Source organism: Gymnoscopelus braueri (assembly GCF_963280865.1).
Source record: "Gymnoscopelus braueri genome assembly, chromosome: 11".
In the NCBI taxonomy this organism is placed as follows: Eukaryota; Metazoa; Chordata; class Actinopteri; order Myctophiformes; family Myctophidae; genus Gymnoscopelus; species Gymnoscopelus braueri.
Genome location: NC_137613.1, coordinates 42171885 through 42195284, shown reverse-complemented (window position 1 = coordinate 42195284; position 23400 = coordinate 42171885). Strand labels below are relative to the sequence as shown.

At 39.5% G+C, this 23400-nt stretch overlaps 3 protein-coding genes across 3 annotated transcripts in view; 1 reads left to right on the top strand and 2 right to left on the bottom strand.

The window, feature by feature from the left end:
* Nucleotides 1-23400, top strand: part of myo1g (myosin IG) — a 419914-nt gene that overhangs the window by 291337 nt on the left and 105177 nt on the right. The window lies entirely within an intron of this gene.
* Nucleotides 3866-6296, bottom strand: smim13 (small integral membrane protein 13). Its single transcript, XM_080442812.1, has 2 exons — nucleotides 5819-6296; nucleotides 3866-4841 (listed from the first exon to the last, which is right to left on the bottom strand). The coding sequence occupies exons 1-2, from the start codon at nucleotides 5892-5894 to the stop codon at nucleotides 4651-4653; spliced, it is 267 nt and encodes an 88-aa protein (XP_080298938.1). The 5' UTR covers nucleotides 5895-6296; the 3' UTR covers nucleotides 3866-4650.
* Nucleotides 9964-18854, bottom strand: zc3h12ab (zinc finger CCCH-type containing 12Ab). The gene is made up of 7 exons (XM_080442367.1): nucleotides 18750-18854; nucleotides 17388-17643; nucleotides 16600-16785; nucleotides 14042-14181; nucleotides 12217-12451; nucleotides 12014-12114; nucleotides 9964-11860 (listed from the first exon to the last, which is right to left on the bottom strand). Exons 2-7 carry the CDS (start codon nucleotides 17603-17605, stop codon nucleotides 10827-10829), a joined length of 1914 nt encoding a protein of 637 aa, XP_080298493.1. The 5' UTR covers nucleotides 17606-17643; nucleotides 18750-18854; the 3' UTR covers nucleotides 9964-10826.

The window sequence follows — 23400 nt, the reverse complement described above, 5'->3', positions numbered from 1 at the left end:
ACAGTGAGCTATTGGAACATGTTACTTATGTGTGGCCAAATGAATTAATCACAAAAAAGCCAGAGGCTATCGTTTCCATTGTGCTCAAAGCTGTTCCATAAACAATCCAGACAAGGAACAGCACAACAAACAACGATATACCTGAATGAAAAACTAAAATAAATTCAACTGCATATCTTGATATATTTTGTTTGTATTGTTGTCTGTTGTTAGTTAAAGCAGGAAGAAAACAAGGTCGAAGTAGGCAGCATGGTAGGTCGCTGTGTTAAGACACTGTCTACTCTACATGATCCAAAGGTCGTGTGATCAAATCCTCCTGCTTCTATACATGTTTTGAACACTAACATCCAGAAACTACACTTAAAAGCACTAAAAGAAACATGTGTAAATGTGTGGAGGTGCCGTAGGGCAGCGGATAGTGGACACCTCTGTGGTCTTTGGCATCGAAAGCCACACGGCGACCAGGGCCACATGTTTAAATCCCGTCACTGCAAGCAAGGCGCACAGGGTTGTCCAGCCTAGGGAGGCACCGAAGCCGAAGCCAATACTCATTACAGTGGGGGTGGTGGAGCAGTGTTGTTTCCAGACAGTAAAGTTGAGTGGTTATGGCAAACAAAAAAACACCCACCTGAACTTTTATGTAGTCTAATGGTCTCAATGTCAGTACAGAGAGTCCATGTTCAAGTCCCAGTCCTACTAGTGTTTATTGCTGCAGTAGCCTACTCTGAAATTATGAAGGCCAAACTACAAAAGAACAACTCAAAAGCAAATGAATGGAATGACTGACAACTATATGCCCATAATGCACCCCCCCCCCTTTTTCCCCAGTAAGCTCGAGTCGAGACCCTAGGAAACCTGTGTGGATGAACTGAACGAATGTGTTCCATCCCTAAAGGCCCAAACACTTCTAATTAGCTTTAGTACACTGCTGCCATCTAGTGCTCAAATACATTAACTTATCATTTATCATAACCTCAGACCATCCGATAACAGGAGATTTTTTTTTCCAGGGGGGGGGGGGTACCCCCCAGGACTTTTTTTTACAGAGTAGTAATTTTCAGTATTCTGGTGGATTTGGGGAGTTTGACACTTTTATCAGGTTTTACTTAAATAGATAGGATCCATTAAAAAGTTAAAAGTAGCAATAAAAGAGCCATATTTAATAATAACATTTTGCTGGGGACCCCCTAGAACCCCCCCAAGGACCCCTGGGGGTCCCCGTACCCCATTCTGCTTAACGCTTTTTGAAAGTCCTTAAAAACAATACATTTTACAACAATACAAACAATACAATACATTTTCGTATAGCAGCAATTTTGCTGCGGATACGGGAAGTAAACGGGAGATGGTGTGTCTTGCCAAATCATGTTGCGCGAGTCTTGTTTTTTTTGCTATTTTAGCTGAATCTGCTGTTTTTTTAGTGCGCTCAGGTGCGTAATTTCCGAACGCAGAATTGTTTATGCTGAAAAGTAACAGTTTTGGCCATAATGAGGTTTCCGCCAGACAATATATTTATATTTATATTGTAGGCCTACATGCAAAATTGCTGCTATACGAAAATGTATTGTTACTGCACTGTTTCTTATTTTTATTTTCATTTGTAATAAAATGTCGCTGACATCACAAGGTATTCATTTTACGTATGGTCCAGTATATTATTAATTCATATCAGTCACTGTATTCCAGTGGGGCAAGGCAGCCTACTGTAAGTCTTAAACAAAATATATAAAACATAACCCTAACCCTCAACAGTGGGATAAAATCAATATGGTAACGTCTTATGCAAATGAGCCATGCGGTCGAATGTAAACAAATCGCTAGTGCAGTCTGGATGCCAACATTGGACTGTCAGAATCCAGGAGATTGGTTGGGGTCGTGGCTAGCGGGGGTCTGGGGGTCCTCCCCCCAATTTTTGGGCGGTGAAACCGCCCCTATAAGTGAGGTTTGGATATTTGTACAACAAATCCTGCGCTGTGATTGGCCAAAAATGTACAAAAATGTACCCCCCTAACCCTGCACCGTGATTGGCCAATCACAGTCTATTCAGGACTGTGATTGGCCAGTGTCACATGACACATGTGCATAGCCCTATATAAGAAACGATAACTTTAAAAAAAACATAAATTTGTTTTTTTTTAAGTTATGGTTTCTTCCATCATAAAGAGTGTTTCAATAAATGTATTTCTTTTTTGTACATGATTGGTTAAATCCATTCAGTATTGTGATTAGCTAGCAAGACACCGCCCACTTCACACAGGGTGTGTTTTTTTTTTTAACAGAGTAGATTTAATTTCCTGTGTTTTGGTGAATTTAGTTTGATACTTTTATCAGGCTTGCTTTACTAGCATTGGAAAATAATGGGTACAATTTCATCCATTAAAAAAGTAGGCCTACAGAAATTGATCTGATGACTGAAGCAATGTAGGAGCTTCAGTCATCCGGGGGGTCTGGGGGTCCTCCCCCAGAAACTTTTTAACATAGTAGATGTAATTTCCTGTGTTCTGGTGAATTTTGGGAGTTTGATACCAAATCCAGGAGAAAACCAGAAGAAATGATGATCCAGGAGAGTATCAGGAGACGTGGTCAAAAACCAGGAGACTCATGCGGGATCCAGGAGTGTTGGCAGCCCTGGAGTCTATAATGGTCTATAATGTTAACCGTGCAAACAAAATGATCAAAACATTACCATAAAATCAATCTGAGAACCCATCCGAAAAAAAGGAAACCATCCGTGTTGATTCCTACTAACATTAAACATTACATGTTTAATGCAGTGGTGCCGTCTTAAAAAATATATATATATATATATTACCATACAATTAAACTTAACATCTACTTTTGTAAATGGTCTTTGACATATTGCAACTACTAGGCCACTGACATACTGCGTTGACATACATTAGGCTACCACATCCACTATAAAAAACTACACTGCTGTGTTAAGTGGTCAGATGCCACTTTTTTTCCAAATGGACCCTGATCCAGAAAAGATTGAGAACTACTAGTATAGAGGGAAAAGGGATGGTGTCAAATAACATGCCAAAATGTGCATGTCATAGCCATAGGGTCATAGCACATCAAATGTTTTGTAGTTTTATTGCCAAGACAACATTGGGACTCAAGAGACAGCAGGTGGGGCATTATCATTAACTGGGCCACACTTCATCTCCACCTAAAGTCAGGAAAAAACATGGAATTGAATTTTTGGGTTTGAGAATGAGTCACTCTTATTATGGAACCATTTAAATTAAACCCATCATTCCTTATTACAATACCAATTCTTTCATACCAGTGTAACAAAGCTAATTTGTATACTGTATATATGAAAACATCTTTGTATTTTTTATTAAATATATTTATTATGAAGGTAAATTACAGCCAATACTAAAAACTTTTAAACCAACCACACACACACAACCATTACATTGCCTACAGTTGTCCAATAGAGCCATGAGGAGGAGAAAACATTTACAACGGTATTTGTTCATTTGAAATGCTTGAGTGCTAAATTATTTCTTCCAGTAATATGATGCATAACAGTTTTGTTCACCTGTTGGTGAATCGAGCGACAAATAACTAAGCTCTGGACTGGTCAGCCTTGTTTTGCTCTGTAATGGAAACCAATTTATTGTTGTCAATAAAAAAGAATCAGAGGCCATAGTAACAAACAGTGGATGCCATCTAGACAGGCACTGGTACAGACAGAGGCACAGGACACAGGAGAAGACATCACAAGTGCAGGGTTTCCCACCCCTGCGGTATCAAGCCTCATTATCCACTCAAGGTAGGCCGTTAACACTGCATACAACCACTTTAACATTACCAGAGGTCTAAAATGATTCCTTTCACTGTCATTTTCTCTTGGCAATTCAAAATATTTCTTTTGAGTGTCTAGAAGAAGCTGCAAGAAAAAGGATCACAACACTATTGGAATGTAGCCCTGGTAGTTTTGTTTTCTTTCGGGGAGGCTTTGATAGGCCTATCTATTGGTTGTGACACTCTTGCATGGTAAGTAATTACTAATACATAGTGTACATATAACAATAAAATCAAAGCAAAAACATTTTGCTTTTTCATTGAACTTGTTATTACAAGAATATTTTCCCCAAAGAAAATTACATTACCTTAAATTGCTTCTTTCAGTTTTTTTTACCCAGTTCTAGATAATGGTCTTCTAGAAGCTCTACACCTGTCAAAGTAGGCTTTCCTTGAACTAAAACAACTATTAAGATCAAATTATATAAAGTGTACACATATAATTATGATATAAACTTGTCAGCCATGTGTCTTCTTATGATGCAGCAACAGCAGCTGGATAGTTAATGAAATCATAGGTCCACATACAACTAGGAGGATACATGTATACAGACTGAACAGGTGCTACAAAGAAATGGCCAGTCACTTGGATTGTTTATCCCTTTGAATCCAGAAGAGTTGCCCGGTCAGTTTTAAAGTGTCCTGGTGAGGAGGGCCGAGTACTGACTGATAGCAAGGTCCTTAGGTAGTGCAGAGAAAAGGCATGGATGGGTAAATAGTTCAAATGATCAGACAGGACATTTAATATAAGCGGTCATCGTGAAACAGAGGTTTCATGTCTGTGTAGCAGGTAAAAGAGTGATGGTAAACAGTAGACCGTTTGGGATGGGGGGTCTATGTAGTGCTTTCCGGAGCAACAAGTCTTTGGCGTGCAGTCTTGGGCCGGTTGCGGACAGCAGCACTAGCAGAACGTTCACTCTTGGTTTCGGACGGCTGAGTTTCGGCCTGCGGAGAACCAGCATCCCCCAGCAGCTCACGCAGGAACTTGAACTTGGACAGGAAAAGCTGCCAAACTACATACCAACCTGAAGGAAGGGTCAGAATAACAATTGTGAAAAATCTGCTCTCAAAGTTGTATCAACAACACAGTAGTATATCAAATAAAGCATGGGTCACTTTTACAAAAAGAACGTGACATGAATAATGTACAGACAAAAAAAAGTTATTGACAGTAGGCAAAGTAAATATTTAGAAATTACACAAAGCCATGTCTTTAAAAGGTCAATTGCAGAATATGCTGAAGAAGAAGGTGAAGGGAGCTGTCATGTCCATTTCAGTGACTCTCCCTTCCCCCTTCGCACGATAAAAATAGAAACTCTTTTGAAATAGAATCCAGTTAGGCAAAGCTATTCAACACACCGTGTCATATTCTTGACGAGACTCGTACAAATTAACTTTAAGGACTTGCTGTGCTCAAACCAACCTTCGTATTCTAACGTGGCTTATTGCCATGCGCTGCTTACATAATTGTGTTATAACGGATACAGGATAGGTGGGCTCTAGGGACATCTGGGCACCTTGATGTAAAATTGGCTATTTTGTCCAAAATGTAAAAAAATATATATACATTTGAAAAATTGTCTTAAGTAATTAAGTATACATGATGTGAAAATGCACGGTACATCATGATCAGACTTAATGTTATACTTCAACTTCTTGTTTATGCCCCAAAATGTATACAGGTTCTGTAGCAATTGTAGAAATATTAGACCTTAATTTACGAATGTTTAAGCATGTTCTAATCATGTATACTTTACTTAACATAAAACATTTTCCAAATATTTTTAGTTTTTAACATTTTGGAAAAAAATAGCCAATTTAATACCGAGGTGTCCATTCTTCCTTGGTGCCCACCCATCCTGTTACCATTGCATCATAACAATGTCAGGTGGTTCCAGACAGTTCAACGTACATAGTGTATTTACTAGCAATGTAGCCGTTGAATAAATAAGTTAGCAACAATATAAAGAAACAAGATAGCTAGATTGTTTGTGAAACTTACCAAAAAGCATGAAGAGTAACGCACACACAATTGTGGCCACAATGACCAGCACTGTGAGCCCGACACTTTGCCACATCTTAGCTGAGCACTTAAAAACCCGAATGGCATAAGGAGAGAATATGTAAACGATATGTATTTCCCCCTTCAAAACGTGGGCTGAGCAAAGTGGTGGTGTGTTTCTCAGGAGGCTAGCATTTGATAGCTAAGTTAGCTTTGCTATCCATCCAGCCACTGCAATGAGAAAAGACAAAAACAAAACACCACATCACAAAGCTCCCACTAGCTTGATAGGTAGCATCTGGCTAGCTAATTAGCAGCCATGCGATCCAAACGAATCAGAGTGGTGTCACAGTGCCCTAAACCACCGAGACACTGTGGCTACATAATTGCAACATAGTTTTTGTTGGCTCCCACAGAGATAAGCACACTAGCACAGCGGTAACTGGGTTAAAACAACACAATCGGTGTCAATACGATGAGATCTGAAACTGCGACTGCGCAGGAGACCCAGTTGACTTATGGGACCTGTAGTCTATCCGTTAACAGGATAGGGTGACTGGGCACCAAAACATTCTGGGCACTGGGGAAAACTGGGCACCTTGGACGAGTGGGCACTAGGGACATGTGGGCACCTGGAAGAGTGGGCACTTGGGGGTGGAGAAGAGTGGGCACTAAGGAAATCTGGGCACCAGGATAACTGGGCACTAGGAAGAGTGGGCACTTAGGGGTGGAGAAGAGTGGGCACTAGGGAAATATGGGCATCAGGAAGACTGGGCACTAGGAAGAGTGGGCACTTAGGGGTGGAGAAGAGTGGGCACTAGGGAAATATGGGCATCAGGAAGACTGGGCACGGGGGAAACTGGGCATTAGGAGAGTGGGCACTAGGGACATGTGGGCACCCGGCAGACTGGGCACTAGGTGCACTGGTGCACTGCCTGTGAGATTGAATACTTTATTAACAATGATGCTAGATGCTAAATGTGTGTCTTGTATGTATAGACGAAGTTTCAGTGGTTGTTCCATTGGATACAGGATAGGTGGGCACTAGGGACATGTGGGCAACTCGATATAAAATTGGCTATTTTGTCCAAAATGTAAAACAAAAAAAAGTTATGTAAAGTATACATGATGTGAACATGCACGGTACATCATTATCAGACTTAATTTTACCACTCTTCCTAGTGCCCGCCCAATGCCCATCTTCCCAAAGATATGGTGCCCAGATGACCCTATAGTACCCACCTATCCTGTATCCGTCTATCCATGCATGAAACAGAAGTTATTTGTCGATATTAAAATAATAGCTATAATAGCACAGTAAATAATATAAATGCAAATATTGTACACACTCCATAACGTTTTAGTAGCTTTTAGAGAGAGTTATTTGTAGATTCTTAAAATATCAGCTATTTGCCACGTTTCATGTAAATGGAAATATGCGTCTTTTAAGTTAATGTTTAGTAGCTTTTAACAGATCACCTCTCACCATAGGCGTACCAGGCGTAGTAGCTGTTCAATATAAAGGACCATAAAACAAACAAAAAAAAGACCATTCATTGATAATCCTGCAGGAGGAGCCATTTCTGTGCTCTTCCAGACTCCAGGGCAGGCTGATCTCTATATGGTTGATCTTGAAAATTGACAAAGGTGAAAGGCAGGTTTTAAATAAAAATGAAAAATAATAATAACGTATTAATAAACAAACAAACAAACAAATGAATAAATGTGATCTCCTGGTTTAATCTCATCATCTAGACTAAATACTGTAGACGGCAACACTTGCTCTCATTCAGAACCCTCTGCACTGGACCAGCATGATGTCATGTCGCTAAGCAAATGTCATGGCAATCCGGCCATTATGTGTGGACATTTTAGCAAAGGGTGGTAGCAAACGAAAGGAAAGGCCATAAGGTCAGCATATAAATAATTAAACAAATAAACAGCAGGGTTCTTCCTCTGGTGAGCATGAACCTGCATAGCAAATTCCATGGCAGTCCAGACAGTAGTATTAAAGTGTGGTACTAAAGTGTTATTGATTGATTGATTTTTATTTAGAAAGACGTGGTAACAGTACATGGAAGTACAAATCACAATGCAAGGTCCTCTAAACTGGATCGCTCATAAAAGCACTTGGCTTATTTAAAATGAGATCCCTGTGCACTCAAATCATGATGACATTTAAGACATACAAATATACACTACTATGCAGAACGTCATACAATCAGCTTACATGTTACTGGTATTAAAAACAAGAAATATGTACAATAGACAGTTTTAGGAGGAGGGGAGGGGGAGGGGGGTAGGTTAGGACTTTGACAGGGGCCAGTTTGGAATTGCAGCCTCCTGTGAAGGTGATTCTTTAGGGCAGTTTTGAAAGTGAGTAGGGTTTTACACTCCTTTACTCCTTTGGGTAGGGCATTCCACATCTTTGTTGTATAGCATAAGAAAGAGTTCATTCCCTTGTTTGTGCCAAATCTGGATTGAACATGATCAGTGGAGCTGCCTCTGGTGTTATGATCGTGGACTTCATTTACGTTTGGAAGTATTTTGACAAATACAGGGGGATCCCAATGTCGAATCTTGTAGACCAGGCCCAAGGCAAGTTGCCGTACTCTGTCCTCAACCCTGAGCCATCCAACCCCAAAGTGAGCAGGGGTTAGATGGGTTGTATGATTGAGGCCAAGAAGTAACCTTACCAGTTTGTTTAGACAACCAAAATCGCCATCCTTAAAGCTCCACCACTAGTCAGTGGGAAACAAAATATTACACACTGGACACTGCCCTCTATCTTTGACTTTCAGCATTCTAGGAACACCAGTCCATGCCTGAACTTGTGTTCCATCATTTGTAACAGGGTGTATCTTTTGGAACAGTAAATTGCCCTGTCTGCTATGATCCAGACAGACTATTAGCAAGTTAAGTGGCAGTTTAAATGCTCTTTTTGCTCTGGCTCTGTCTTTGTTTAATTTGCTGCTATAGTCAAGACAAGTGACTTTTTGTAATATGGAATACTATATTAAAACAAAAAGAGAAAAATATTATTGATGATTATTAAAGAAAAACCCGGATACATGTTGTTTGCCTTAACTGATGCATCTTAACCTCCGGTAGTAAATCTTTCCACTTCCTCCTTTTCAAATGAGATAATGCATTATCTGTTACCATCTCTCTACAAGCATGAACATATCTACGTAGGACATCTAGAAGCTTTTACATTTATTGCAAAGATCAGTATGCATGTAGGTTTATGTAGATGAATAACAAGAATGTGGCGTAAGTGTCCATCTTGTTGTAACAGCAATTAAATAGGTGAAAACCCTTCAAGCACAAAACTTCTCTTGTGTCTTGATTGTGACCTTGACCTCTTAACGATCTATTTTTACATATTTATTGAATAAGAATTCATAAAGGTAACACAAAACAAAACAAATAAAAAGAAAACACTGTATATATATCTAAAATGGAAATGCACATCAGAAACAAGATAGTCAATCATTAAGTACACCAGATATATTGGCCATGTGTGGCACATACCAACCAAAGCTGAAAGGGACACTCAGATAGCCATGGTGGGCTCCAGCTGCAGAATATGTACATGGTTGATGAAAGGGACCCACATTTTATTGAACTTATGGCTTGAAAACCCTCCTGCCCTGGTGCTATAAGCATTGTTATTGTTGTTATTGTTATTTGTTTTGTTGCTGTAGAGAAATGATGTTGCTCATATACAATTTGAGGTTCTATTTAGCAACCTCTTAAAAAAAAGTTTTAGGAATGAGATGTAACTATAAATATTGAGTTTAGTGTAATTCAATCCAGTTCAGTTCAATTGAATTAAATGTCAATGTATAGCCTGCACCCCATGTATAAAATAACGTAATGAAAAAAAAATTGATGCTCCAGTTAGACAAGTGGCTGCATGTTTCCAAGTTGAAATGCATATGTCAATACTACATGTAATCACAGGTTATAAAAGAACATACTGTACGTCTAGTGAGGACAAAAACATATTTGTGCCTCCCAAAGGGGAGTGTTTTTAACCGTCAAATTTCAGCAAACCACATCGACATTTTTGTTACATTGAAAATGGATTTAAAAGAATGTACAAAAACAGTGAATTAGATTTTCATATTTTTAATGGCAATGTTTTCAGAAAATAAAAAAGTCAATACAACAGTATACGTTTGTTGTTGCTTGATATTGACAACAGCTACATATTAGAATAAATAAATAAATGACTGTCTAAATAGTATAGATGTATGGAAAATGCAAATAGGCATAATCTTTTCTAATGAATGTTTAAAGCTGTTTAGAGAGGACGACATACATTAAAATGCCCTATGTAAACATGTGTACAGTGTACTACAACACAGATTATAAATCAGATTGAAAACACACAAAGTTGTAAAATCTCAGTCAGTGCTTATGTGCTATGCATAGCAACTTGCTGATCCACTAGAAAAACGGCGATTGAATTACATTACTGACATTACATTGGCATACACAGTGACATAACAGTGGAAAATGAAAATTGTCATGTTTTCATTTTCTTTTTGAAAGTGTAATGTTATATCATGCAGGATATACTGAGTGATACAAAATTGACATCTCTGCTGTAAATATCAATAAATGTCCCATAGGGCACATACCCAACATTACGGCAATGGATAGCAGCACAAACTACAATGGCACATGGTGCCAAAATTACAAGCAATTAAATCTTTAAATTGATTATAATTTTACTTACTGTATGGCAACATGCCATAGGTTCACTAATACATAATGGTTATTTATACATATCACCATTATCCCCAGCCCTAAAACACAGGAGCTTTAGAATGCACTTCTCCATGCATTCATAAAAGATACAATTTGCATCAACAGGATACAACCTCTGCATTTGTGGTGAGATACCAATCTCACCACAATAGCATTCAGGCTTGACAGCTTACACAGTCTTTTGAACAGAGTTCAACCTTATATGGAACAACACTGGTCAATTCTGACCCTATTTCAGCGGCCTACCTTGACTTTGTAGCATCAGGATCTCAGCAGCCAACTTTTGTGGATCCATCAATTGAGGAAACATGTCCATGGCCTTGTCTACCAGACGGGCATTAAAGATAGCTAGGAGCTTCTTTCGGACATCCTCTCTCTCCTTTCTACAAGGACCTGGTTGTGTCATATGGGAGGGCTCCCAGTGTGGCTTCTCTCCAGACATTCTGGACAGAGCTTGAGGATAGCCCTGAAATGGATCTGACCAGTAGGCCTGGTGGAGAGAGTCTTGAGCCCTGCTATGCTGGAATTCTGCTGGGTGGCTGTGTGCATGCATGCTGACCGGATACACAGATGTCCCATAGCCATAGTAATGAGCAGGAGGAGTGTAAGCTATCATGTCTGGGTGGTGGGTGCTGCCTATCCCCATGCTATGGTGTTGGCTATGAGGATGGAAGCCACCTGTGGCCCACGAAGAGGACGGAACATGCGAGCAGCAACTACATGGTGTACTTTTAGGGGAACCTATGTTGTGCACTTTTAGGGGTACTGTTGCCTCACATTGGAGTGGCCTGGAAGTCGAGTTTGGATGGAAGCTCCTGTAACTGTCTCCATAGCGGTGATCAGCGTGGTCCGAGTAGGTCTCAATTGGTGGACTATCTATGGAGCCCAAACCAGAGTCCAGCTGCTCCTGAGAGCCAGAGGAGAAAGGAGAGTCCAGGTCAGAAGGAGAGTGTTGACTGGCCTTCTCTTTCCTAGATGGAGGCCTTCTGCTGGTACGGCGACCCCCTTTGACCAGAACAACATTTTCACTGGTGTGGCCTTTCTTCAATGAGCCTCTCCCCTGTTCCAGGGTCAGTTTCTGGGCCATCGCCTCCAGAGAGAGGCCATTGGCAGTCACTGGACCAGAACCCAACAAAGAATGTTTATGGGCTGATGAAGATTGCCTGGCCTTCTCGCGAAGCTCATCGGCAAGAGAGCAATGGGAATGGTTGGGACGGTCTGGATGGTGGAATTTACATTTAATTCCATAAGTGCATTTCTTCCCTGAATGAGGATACATTTATGAGATTAAATGGGCTGTCAATTTATTTTTTAAATGTTTTCACATAAATACAAAATGCACACAGAGTTATATTATATTATACAGAGTGAGACCAGATATTGAAAAATCATATTATTAAATTAAAGTGGCCTCACCATAAGGACACAGCTGCTTTTTGGGTGTCCTTGGGACCTTTCTCAGGAAGTTGTCCAAAGTTGGTCCATGGCGACCCAGAGGGTCATCGGGAGGCATAAACCTGCAGATGAGATTAATGAGTTAGGTCCTCTTTATAGCACTTCATAAATTATCTGCCTAATACTCCAAGAAGCAAGTACTGTAGTGACAGAAGATGATTTACTTGTCATTAACAAAGGAGTACATGAGTAGCCTCTCCTCTATGAACCGCTTCCACTCCGGGTTCTCTCCTTGGAGATCACGGTATGTGTCATTGGACACAATGATGCCATCAGATCCGTATGCCAGCTTGACAATGAAGCGGTCATCATAGCAGACCACCCGTTTGCCAGCAACGCGGCGCGAAGGTGTAAATACCAGACATTTCTTCCTCTCAAGGTTCCGCAGAATGTGTTGGTCTTCGCAGCATATGAAATGAAAAAGATAGGGTAGATGCCAGATTAATGACTAAAACAAGAATTCATATTTATTTCTGCCTATGTTGCTCTACCAGTCTCTATAGTCTCTATAGTGTACAATATATCGCATATAATAATGTTTAGTTTCTAGTTTGTTTTGCTAATCTTTATATTTTAAGTAAATAGTTGAGACAAACGCCTTGTATGTGCACATACTTGGCAATAACAAATAATTGTGATTCTATAGATGAATACTAATGAACTGAAGCACTGCTAAAAGCAACCAACAATTTTATATAATAGCCTCTACTATTTTCTGAAAGGTAATTTTAATATTAGACATTGTGAGGAGAACCTACAAAAAGGCCTTAATAAGTTCCCTCTCCAATGAAATGTTTTCCCTCTATGAATGAATCAATTGTCAATGATATCAAAAGCAAACAGGTTCTGCAGAATAGGACAATGACAATTGCATCTAGAAATGAGGCTTTTACAACCACTGTCAGTAACAGATTAACAGCTGTTATCTATGAGTAACACAGGAAATGATATAGCTGATCAAAAAAAGTCCCCGATTAGCAACATTTGAATATGAAGTACACAGATAAAAAATTTGGTTCATTCTAGTTGGAAAGGGAAACTTTCTGGGGTATTTCCATCAGCGTCTATTTCAAGATTCAAGATTCAACATAACATTATTGTCTGTCACAAGGAACAGAAATGTCTCTTTGACCAGGCTCAGCAGTGCACATTTAAAACGCACGCACGCACGCACGCACACACACACACACACACACACACACACACACACACACACACACACACACACACACACACACACACACACACACACACACACACACACACACACACACACACGCGCGCGCGCGCGTGTGACTTTGCAGCGTCAACCTGATGGCAGTAACTGGAAGGACTGGTGGAGGGGGATCCCACGATACCACACCTCCTGTTGTTGCTTTACAAAAGCCTAATTCAACCCACCCTGTTGTACTGCTCCCCCTGCTTCTTCACCAATTTGACTATCACCAACAAAAAACATACGTTCCGGCTTCCACACATACTGCCTCTAAAATCATCTGCCTTCACACATAACACCCACAACTCTCAGACATGAACGTCAGAGCCATCACACACCGGGCACTCACAATAGCAAATAACACAGCTGATTTTCGATTGTCAACCTGATTGACTGATTCGGTTCTTGTCAGAAAGTGACACCATCGTGTGATGGAGTATAAATTAAGCTTAAGGCCTTACAAGCTCAAGGCAACAAACCTTTAACCTTTATTCTCAATTTTTTCATTCAGAATCATATAGGACCTCAGTCTAGCTCGTCATCCACCCAGCCAAGCCTTGGTTTCACATTATCATTTTCAGCTTTAGATTAGGGTACATTTGGTTCCATTTGTACACTCTCAGAGTTAAATAAACACTGAGGATTTTCCATTGTAGTTTGGGGCCCCAGAGATAATTTTCTTTAAAAAAATGTATCAAATCCGTCCATCCGTGGTCTAATATCTAATGCATATCAAACTGGCACAAAATGGCAGCACATTCCCGTCATCCTACCTGTGATGGGGACATCAGGTCTGGGCTGCTCCTTCCTCCATGAGGGCACAAACACAGTGACATCAGCGTGACCTCTCTCCAGGAAGTAGCTCACAGCCAACTGGATTCCCAGACAAGAGAACACTTCCTTGTTTCCGTGGCTGAATAAGCACATGAAAAACGAAATGATAATAAAAAGAAACAGTGTTTATTACTGCAAGCATACATGACCCGCATGAACCTGTTCATTTCATTCAATATCCCCAAACCTCATATTATATCAAGTTATTAAAAAATCTGTAGTAGACAGCAATTTGACACATTCAGTGTTCATCATTGTGACCACTACATTAAAAATGCAATTGCTTCTCAGTGTGTGAACAAAAACGCAGCAGCACTTACAGTATTTACATAGCATATCACAACATTTGCTATGCAAAATACTAGACGGGCCACTTGTCTCAGACACACTTAAATCTAATTGGGTTTTACACCAGGATGAAATTGCTATGAGTACATTTCTGAAATGTTAAAATCTGAGAACCAAAATAAATAAAATAAAATATGAGTAACTTTGTATTTGCTACATTTAGCTAACAATGATACATTCGAAATAATTTGTTGTGAAGTTACCAAACTACTGTTTTTAATCTAGCGAGCTAGCTTCTCGATAATGGCCAAATATTATATAACAATAAGTTTTGGGCTACTACGCAGCCCTCACACCTACGTCGCACCGCCAATCCCACCAATCCAATATGCCCAAATATGGAGAGATCTTTGTATATTTGCTATTTTTTTTAATTGCCTAATTTACTGTATATGCTTAACAGGTGCTTGTAAACCGGCTATTTTTGTCGTACGACGTAGTATAAATCAGACTTAAAGGGCAAGACCACTTTGGTAGAGGTTTGGGTCGTGTAGTTACCTTGCCATGATGTAACTCCAAAGGTGGGCAAGAAATCAAAAATAATTGCTCCATTGATTAGAAATTGATAATTCAAAATATGCTCCTCATTGACTTACATTGTATGGTAAAACAGCTCTCAAAGTCACTCTTTTAGCACAAAAACAAACGTAAACAAGGTTGATTCAGACAATATAGAACATCACCAAACCCAGTACTGTTTTTTTTTTTAAATAAAAATTTCAACTTCCTGTTGATTTTGCCATTTTTAATAAGTAGAAAACCCGGACTGGATCGGCGGATCCGGATCCAGATCTTCAAATAGTAAAATCAACAGGAAGTTGACATTTTTATTAAAAAAACAAACAGTACTGGGTTTGGTGATGCTCTATATTGCCTGAATCAACTTTGTTTGGGTTCATTTACGTGCTAAAAGAGTGACTTTGAGAGCTGTTTTATCGTACAATGTAAGTCAATGAGGAGCATATTTTGAATTATCAATTTCTAATCAATGGAGCAATTAATTTTTATTTCTTGCCCACCTTTGGAGTTACATCATGGCAAGGTAACTACACGACCCAAACCTCTACCAAAGTGGTCTTACCCTTTAAGAAGAATGGAGCAAAGGATTAAAGTGTTGTCAGGCCTGTTTCTATTCAGCGCAGACCTATAAATCAACAGTTCCCTGAGGAGAGAGGAAAACGGTGATTTGCATGTTAAGATTTGCATACCTGAGCGGTGAGTGCAGAATGTACCTGCACAGGCGTGCCTGTGTTGTGTGCACAAAATGGGACAGTAAAAATAACAGACAAGAGAGAGTGTGTGTGTGTGTGTGTGTGTGTGTGTGTGTGTGTGTGTGTGTGTGTGTGTGTGTGTGTGTGTGTGTGTGTGTGTGTGTGTGTGTGTGTGTGTGTGTGTGTGTGTGTGTGTGTGTGTGTGTACGTGGGTGTGTGTGTGTGTGTGTGTACGTGGGTGTGTGTGTGTGTGTACGTGGGTGTGCACGCGTGTGCGGCATGCACGTATAAAATAAAGTGTGTGTGTGTGTGTGTGTGTGTGTGTGTGTGTGTGTGTGTGTGTGTGTGTGTCAGAAAAGGTTGAGTCTTCGCACAGGCAGAGACTGAAATATAAGATGTTATCTTAAGGCGTATTTCACTGAGGGCATTCTGAACAGACTATGTAATGTATGAGAGCTAGAATAGACAGAAGGTACTGTATTCTAAATTAATTAAATGACAACAGGTGTCTAACCACATGAACCCAAGCATCCCTATTCTGAGCATGTCATAATCATAAACATTTCGCAAAACTAGGCAAACATTTGCACCCCCTGGCTTGCACCCCCTCAACGACCAGGGGTCGTTGAGCGGGTTCCCTCAAGGACTAATTACCATTAGTAGTAGTAGCAGTAGTAGTTGTCGTAATAGCATAAATTTGCTAACTGAGAAGTTAACCAGAATAGAGTAATGCCCAACGTATTGGCTAATAATGATACCTCCAAATAATGACAAGGCAGCAAATGTTAGAACTGAACGGCCTAACTATACTTTGCGGAAAAACATACTGAAGGCTATTTGTTGGCAACTTCATTGGATGACTGTGTTGTACAATATAATATGTTGTTAATGTCATACCACATGTTTGTTAGTTCAATGAGCCTTTACATTTTTCCCACCTCATGGCCACATTGCTCCCATCAATGACGATGGGTCTCAGAGCGTCCCCGTCCCCACCGACCTCTTCTCTGTTGAGAGACATGGAGTGCTCCTCCTGGCTCCTGGACACCAGCACCGACATGGTGGTGACCGGCACCTCCTTCTCTTCTGGGCTGACCCCAGCCCGGACCAGCTCCCCGAGAACCCTGTTAGTCGGCCTGTCACAATTATTACATAATCGCCTGATCGCAGTTATTTGCGGTATTCGCAAAAAAAGTGGGTGAAATTCACACAAAAACGTATTTCACCCACTTCTGTAAACTATGATGTGACAATAAAGCTCATTCTGATTCAGAATGATTTTGCATAATCTTCGTAATCGTTACCATGTTGATAAATGTTCATACATTTAAAAAAAAATAGGAAATAGCAGATCTACAAGCTCACAAAGTCTTGCATCGCGGCTAGATCGTCTATTTCCACTATTAAAATGTCTTGCCTAATTATATAGCCTTATATTATATAGCCTTATATTATTATATCATTATATAATTGTATAGCCTAATTATAAAAACAAATGTCTATTTTGGTCAAAGCACAATATTTCTTTTTTTTATTATTGGTACCTGTCATTGTCAGTCATTTCTTTGTACTATATTTTTGTTCACATAGCCTAAAAGCCAAACAGAAACGTAATTTGTATTTAGGTTCCAGTGTTCAAGGCCAAAAACACGGTTAAATCGTTCATCGCAATCATTCGCATAACAATTAATTGTCAACCAAAATGTTGTGATCGTGACAGCCGTACCTGTTAGTGTCTGTGTTCCGGCCAAACTTCTGCAGTACGTCCTGCACCTGTTCTGTGGAATACCCCAGCTTATGGAAGAAGTCGAGCTGAGTCTCTCCATGGTGTTCCAGGGGGATGTCGGACTCATTTAGGGCAGAAGAGTGACCACCGTGCTCCATTCTCTTGTTGACAAGACAGGGTGGATTCTGCTGCTGGCCCGGGATTCTGGTTGTTGACATCCATGCATCTGTGTCAGTCTCTGTGTGGTTCCGGTTGGCTGCATACAGGGTTTTATTTCATGGGAAGATAATTAGGGCTGTCAGGATTATGACATTTTACATGACAATTGATTGTCACACATATTATTGTGCATTAACATTTTAATCGTGTTTTTGTCGTTGATCACCGGAACATATGAATGAAAATTACATTTCTGTTTGGCTTTAAAGGCTTTGAATTTGCACAGATATATATATAAATATACAAATTTAATAACTTAAAAAAAAACATTAGTAGTGGAAATAGCCTATCTACAAGATCTTGTAGATCTGCTATTTCCAATTTACAATGTTTGAAAATATATCAGACTTTTTCAACATGGAAACGATTATGACGATAATGCACAATTGCAATTATCTCAAATATTTGCGATTAATTGTAATAATTGTGACATGAAACAACAAACACCAGCTTTCATCTAGTTCCATCTTCCATGCAGCTTAGAAAGCACATTTATTAGTGTTAGTATAGTTTAGCTCATGTTATTGGGATTTAAATCACTGGCAGCATGAGCAAACTGACTTTACAACAATTAATATATTATTGTTATATAGGTATATATGTACCTGCACAGAAATTGCATCTTATTTTTCGATCATAGCCTACTTTTAAATAGCCCATCCTATTATGTGGACCTGCTTGTCTATCTATACCCATCTATTTAAGATTTATAGAATAAAAAAGATAATGATAAATAATATTCTACTAAACTCTACTAACTTTTTTTGTTAGCCATTTTGTATGGCTATGAAAATGACATCCTGGCTGTAGCCAGCTTTTCTTTTTCTTTTTTGTAATTTTACTAAGCTCTATAAATTGTATACAGTCCGATGCCTCGCCACTATCCAATTAACACTTAATTTTAAGGACATATTTTTAACTTATCTGTCAATCTTTAGGCAATACTTGGATCATGCCTGATCTGTTCTGCTTAACGACATATGTTGTTCTGTAGGCTGAACGTAAAGGGAGATTAGATTGCTTACTGTAGTAGAAATAAGTCTACATCAGACAGTTTTTACAGTAGGAGACTGTCGCAGTCAACTCAATCTAAACACTTTGTTACAATATCTCTTTAAACTCTATGGAGAAAAGTTAACTTACCGGGACGGTGACACTTGAAACTGTTGTCTGTGCAATGATATGTATGTCATGTGTTTCTCACCATTGAGTTATGTCTGGTTTGCACTTCTGTGTCAAATATTCCGGGTGGTGACATCATTCGTCGGAGCCGGTATGAGGAAGTAGCATGCAGTGATGGAAAGTAATTAAGTGCATTTACTCAAGTACTGTACTTAAGTACAATTTTGAGGTATTTTTTACTTTACTGGAGTATTTCCAGTTTTCAGTACTTTTACTTCAACTCCACTATGCATCTCAGAGGCAAATATTATACTTTTACTCCGCTGCAATTATTTGAAAACTTTAGTTAGGCTGCTGTTTGTGAATTGTGATTATTGTTACAAAACATGCATTAGGCCTACCCACTTCAGCCCTATATTTCGGCCATTTGAAAATAGCCGATCTACAAGCTCATCCATTGTGAGCTTGTAGATCTGATATTTTCAAAAGACTTATATACATTTTTTTTTAAACTTGTGAAATGGGTTATTCAACATAATGAGTACTTTCTACTTACTTTTGATACCAATACTTTTGTACTTTTTACTCAATTAAATATTGAATTCCGGACTTACTTATAACAGCATATTTCTACATTGCACTTAAGTACTTTTACTTAAGTAAAACATTGGAGTACTTCTTCCACCACTGGTAACATGCATAATAAACCAATGTACTGTATGTGCTGCTTGATTACCTGATGTGTTTTGTACATATAGGCTATATTGTCAATAAAATAAAATAAAGCATGCATAATTATTTATCAATAGCCTACGTTTTGTTCAACCAACCAACCAAAAGGTGGAGACGGCTAAAATGGGCCATGATGACTTGGCGAGAGAGAACTTAGCAATCCCTTCTCCTTCATTCACTGTTGATGTCTCTTCTCGACTCGAAAATAAGTAGGCCTACTTTATATTCACAATGGACAGCCAATATTTTGGCCTGTCAATTCAATCACTGCACCTATTCATCGTGATGATAGATCATACAGCATACGTGATTAATAAGCCTATTATGAAAACCTTTAGCAGACTAAATAGGGCAGGCTGCTCTGATCACGTGCTGTTCTGTTCTGTGGGACTGTCCATGGATGCAGTCCAGTGTGGAATTTAGCATAGGGAATTTACGTTAACGTAAGTTTAGACGCTGACGCAGACGCATAGGCCTACCATGCACTTTGATTTAATTCAGTTCAGTTCATGTTTTAGCTTGAAACATGAAACTTGCCAGTTGGCCAGGCCAGGCTAAAGTGAACATGGTTTGCCTTGAGGTGTTTGCAAAATGGACATCAGGTTCCATATTGCATGTTCTAAGTACAGCGTACACTGTGTACAGATGTTTAAAAACCTTGCAAATAAAGCTGTAAATGCGTGTGTGCTCTCAATAATAGTTTTTAGTCGTACTCTTTTTAATAATACATTTATTATTATTTTGTTTATTTTTTTGGGGACAAAAAGTGGTAGGCTACAAGACATCTTAAGCATCAACTGTCTTAAAGTTGAACAAAAATAGGATGGACAAGAAAGAATATAATATATACAAATGTAATAGAAAGAAAAAAGTAAAAACAACTAAGAACACAATAATTGTTATTATTATTATTATTATTATTATTACCCTTATTATTATTATTATTATCACCATTATTATTATCATCATCACCATTTTTATAATAATAATAAAATAAAAAAGAGGGGTAATGGGCCACACACAGCAATCCCAAAATCCCCCAAAAAAATGGAGATTGAGGCTACACCAAGTTAGTGGGACAGTACATTTTCAGTCATTCGACTAGTTCCCTTCTGGAACATCGTCAACTGAACCAGTTTTTCAACATAGTTCCATAAAGGGGACCACATGCTCCAGAATTTCTCAGTCTTTTGATGAATCATATCATATAAGTTTCTCCCAGGGCAAAAAGATTGAAGTGAAAATTTACCTTATTCCAAAATGACTGTTAAAGGCATACTAGGTAACGTTTTCAACAAAACTAAAGTTAAATTGTATATCTTTTGTGAGTGGCAAAAGTTTCACAACACCCACTCCATGAATTTCACCCCCGGAAGCCTTTTATTTATATATTTTCTATTGAACGTGGACTGGGGGGACTTTCCCGGGGAAATGACGTCATCTGGCCGGAAAACGGAGGTGGAAATGCACTGGTTTCCTGTTTGGCCAGGAACTACCGCAACGGTTTCCTGTTTGGCCAGGAACTATCGCGCTAATAACAAAAAGGAACCTCACGCTGATTTTAAGAGAATGTAGGATTGGAAGATCGAAAAAGAACAGAAAAATAAAGCACAGCTCATGGTAACTAATGCTCCACTGGCTAAGAGAAACGATCCGTAGATAGTATAAAACAATTAAAAGATCGCTTTTTGAAACGCTTCCGGCTTCCGGTGAAAACGAATGGAATTCTGGGTAATCGAGGACTACGGAAATTGTATGCAGTGACGGTAGTGACCAGCAGAGGTTGCTAAAAATCGTTAGTTGTGAATTTGCATTGTACAACTTTAATAAACCCACATTTGATAGACATACATATCACCTACATGTTGCTAGAGAGAATTTTATATTTTTGTAATCTGTTCATTATTTCCTGCGTAATCGATGAATAAAACTGACTTGTGTAAGCATTGCATTGCAGGACGCACAAATTGTGTTCTTTGAATAGACTTTCATCTTATATAAACAATTGACACAAGGAATTGTGACACTCTGCCCCTGATTATAGTAAATACCTCATAGCAGCTGCAAAATAGTGTTTAGGGACAGTGCCAGCTCCCTTATTACTAACATTTATTTTTAAATTGACGATAAAGTAGGGTAGGCTCTAGGAGGGGCGGGATGATTTGATTGACAAGCTACACAACCAATAGTATTCATTCCCCGCCCCCGCTCTTGATTGACAAGCTACCCAACGAATATTGGTCTGGTTGCATTGCGCAGGATATGATGCGATATGACGCAATATAGAAAGATGGCGGATTTGAAATTCCTGAACAATCGGCTTCATTTACAGTCTGTAGAAACCAATGGCGTAGCTTTGTCCATTCTTTTTTACAGTCTATGGTCTTTACACACCCTGAGGAATGTAGGCGTTTCCTTCCAAAATGGGGCCGTGCCCTTCATTTCTTCTTTATACCCCACCAGGGAAAAAGGGCATGGCTTTAAACAATGCTACAAAAGCCCAGGACGCCATCTGGTGGCCAAAGAAATTAACTAAAGTTTTAAAGTTGAAACATAAAAATTCATTGATTAATGAGAACGCAATTCGCTTGTCTCTGAAACAGTGTTCAAAGAAGTTGCATATGTTATTTAAAACTGCAGTTTTTATTGCAAACCTAGTAAGTGGTTTAGCTTGCCGCAAGCTGATATAAATTATGACTGTGTCATTTATTTCTTGTTTTTCCATAGTTTCCCATCCCACTTTGTGAATAATGAAAAGAATGGCTTCCTTCTATCACAATCTTTCTTTTTCTTTGGTAGCTCCACCATGGTCAGTGCTTCAAGGTTACGCTGTGACCCAGATACTGGTTTAGGAAAATAATTGTCAAGTGTGATGTGTGGTTCAATCGTCAGTTTTGACCCAGACACCGGCTGGGATGTTGGTGACTCAGGCTTAGATCTTGGTCCAGATGTTGGTGCAGGATTTGAGTTGGGTTCCAGCGTTGGTTCGGTTTCTTTCTTCGACATTGGTTCAGGTGTTGTGAGTGGCACAGGGGACTTTTCTAACTGAAATGATGCTTCAGGATTAGTTTTTGGCTCAAGTGTTGGTTCAGAACCCTGCTCTGTTATTAGTGACTCAGACTCGGGTGCTTTTTCAAGTGTTGTGGGAGGCTTAGATATGACTTCTAGTTCAGGTTCAGTCACATACTGAATTGTGGTCTGTAGCTCAGGTATTGTTTCTGACTTGAATGTAGGTTCAAGTATGGTTTGCCCTTCAAGTGTTGTTTCAGGCCCTTGGTCATTTATAGGTCCTGGTGTGGTGGGAGGTCCAGGCGTGGGCTCTGAATATGATGCTTTTTCTGGAGTAGTGAGTGGCTTATGTGTTGGCTCTGACACCTGATCAGACATAGGCGAGTTGGACTCAGGTGTCTTTTCAGTCATAGTGAGAGGCTCAAGTGTTGGTCCTGACTCTGGCTGAGATGTTGGAAACTCAGGCTTAGATCCTGGTCCAGATGTTGGTGCAGGATTTGAGTTGGGTTCTAGCGTTGGTTCGGTCTCTTTCTTGGACATTGGTTCAGGTGTTGTGAGTGGCACAGGTGACTGTTCTAACTGAGATGATGCTTCAGGATTCGTTTTTTCAAGTGTTGGTTCAGGAACTTGCTCTGTTATTGGTGAGTCAGAGTCAGACTCAGGTGCTTTTTCAGGTGTGATGGGAAGCCGAGATATATCTTCTAGTTGGGACACAGGCACAGGTTCAATTGTGGTCTGTGGCTCAGGTATTGGTTCTAACTGAAATGTAGTTTCAGGTATATTATGCCCTTCAACTGTTACTTCTGGCAATTGGTCAGCTATAGGCCCTGTTGTGGTATGAGGTTCATGTGTTGGTTCTGAATACGATGCGTTTTCAGGAATAGTGAGTGGCTCATGTGTTGGCTCTGATACTTGCTCAGACACAGGTGAG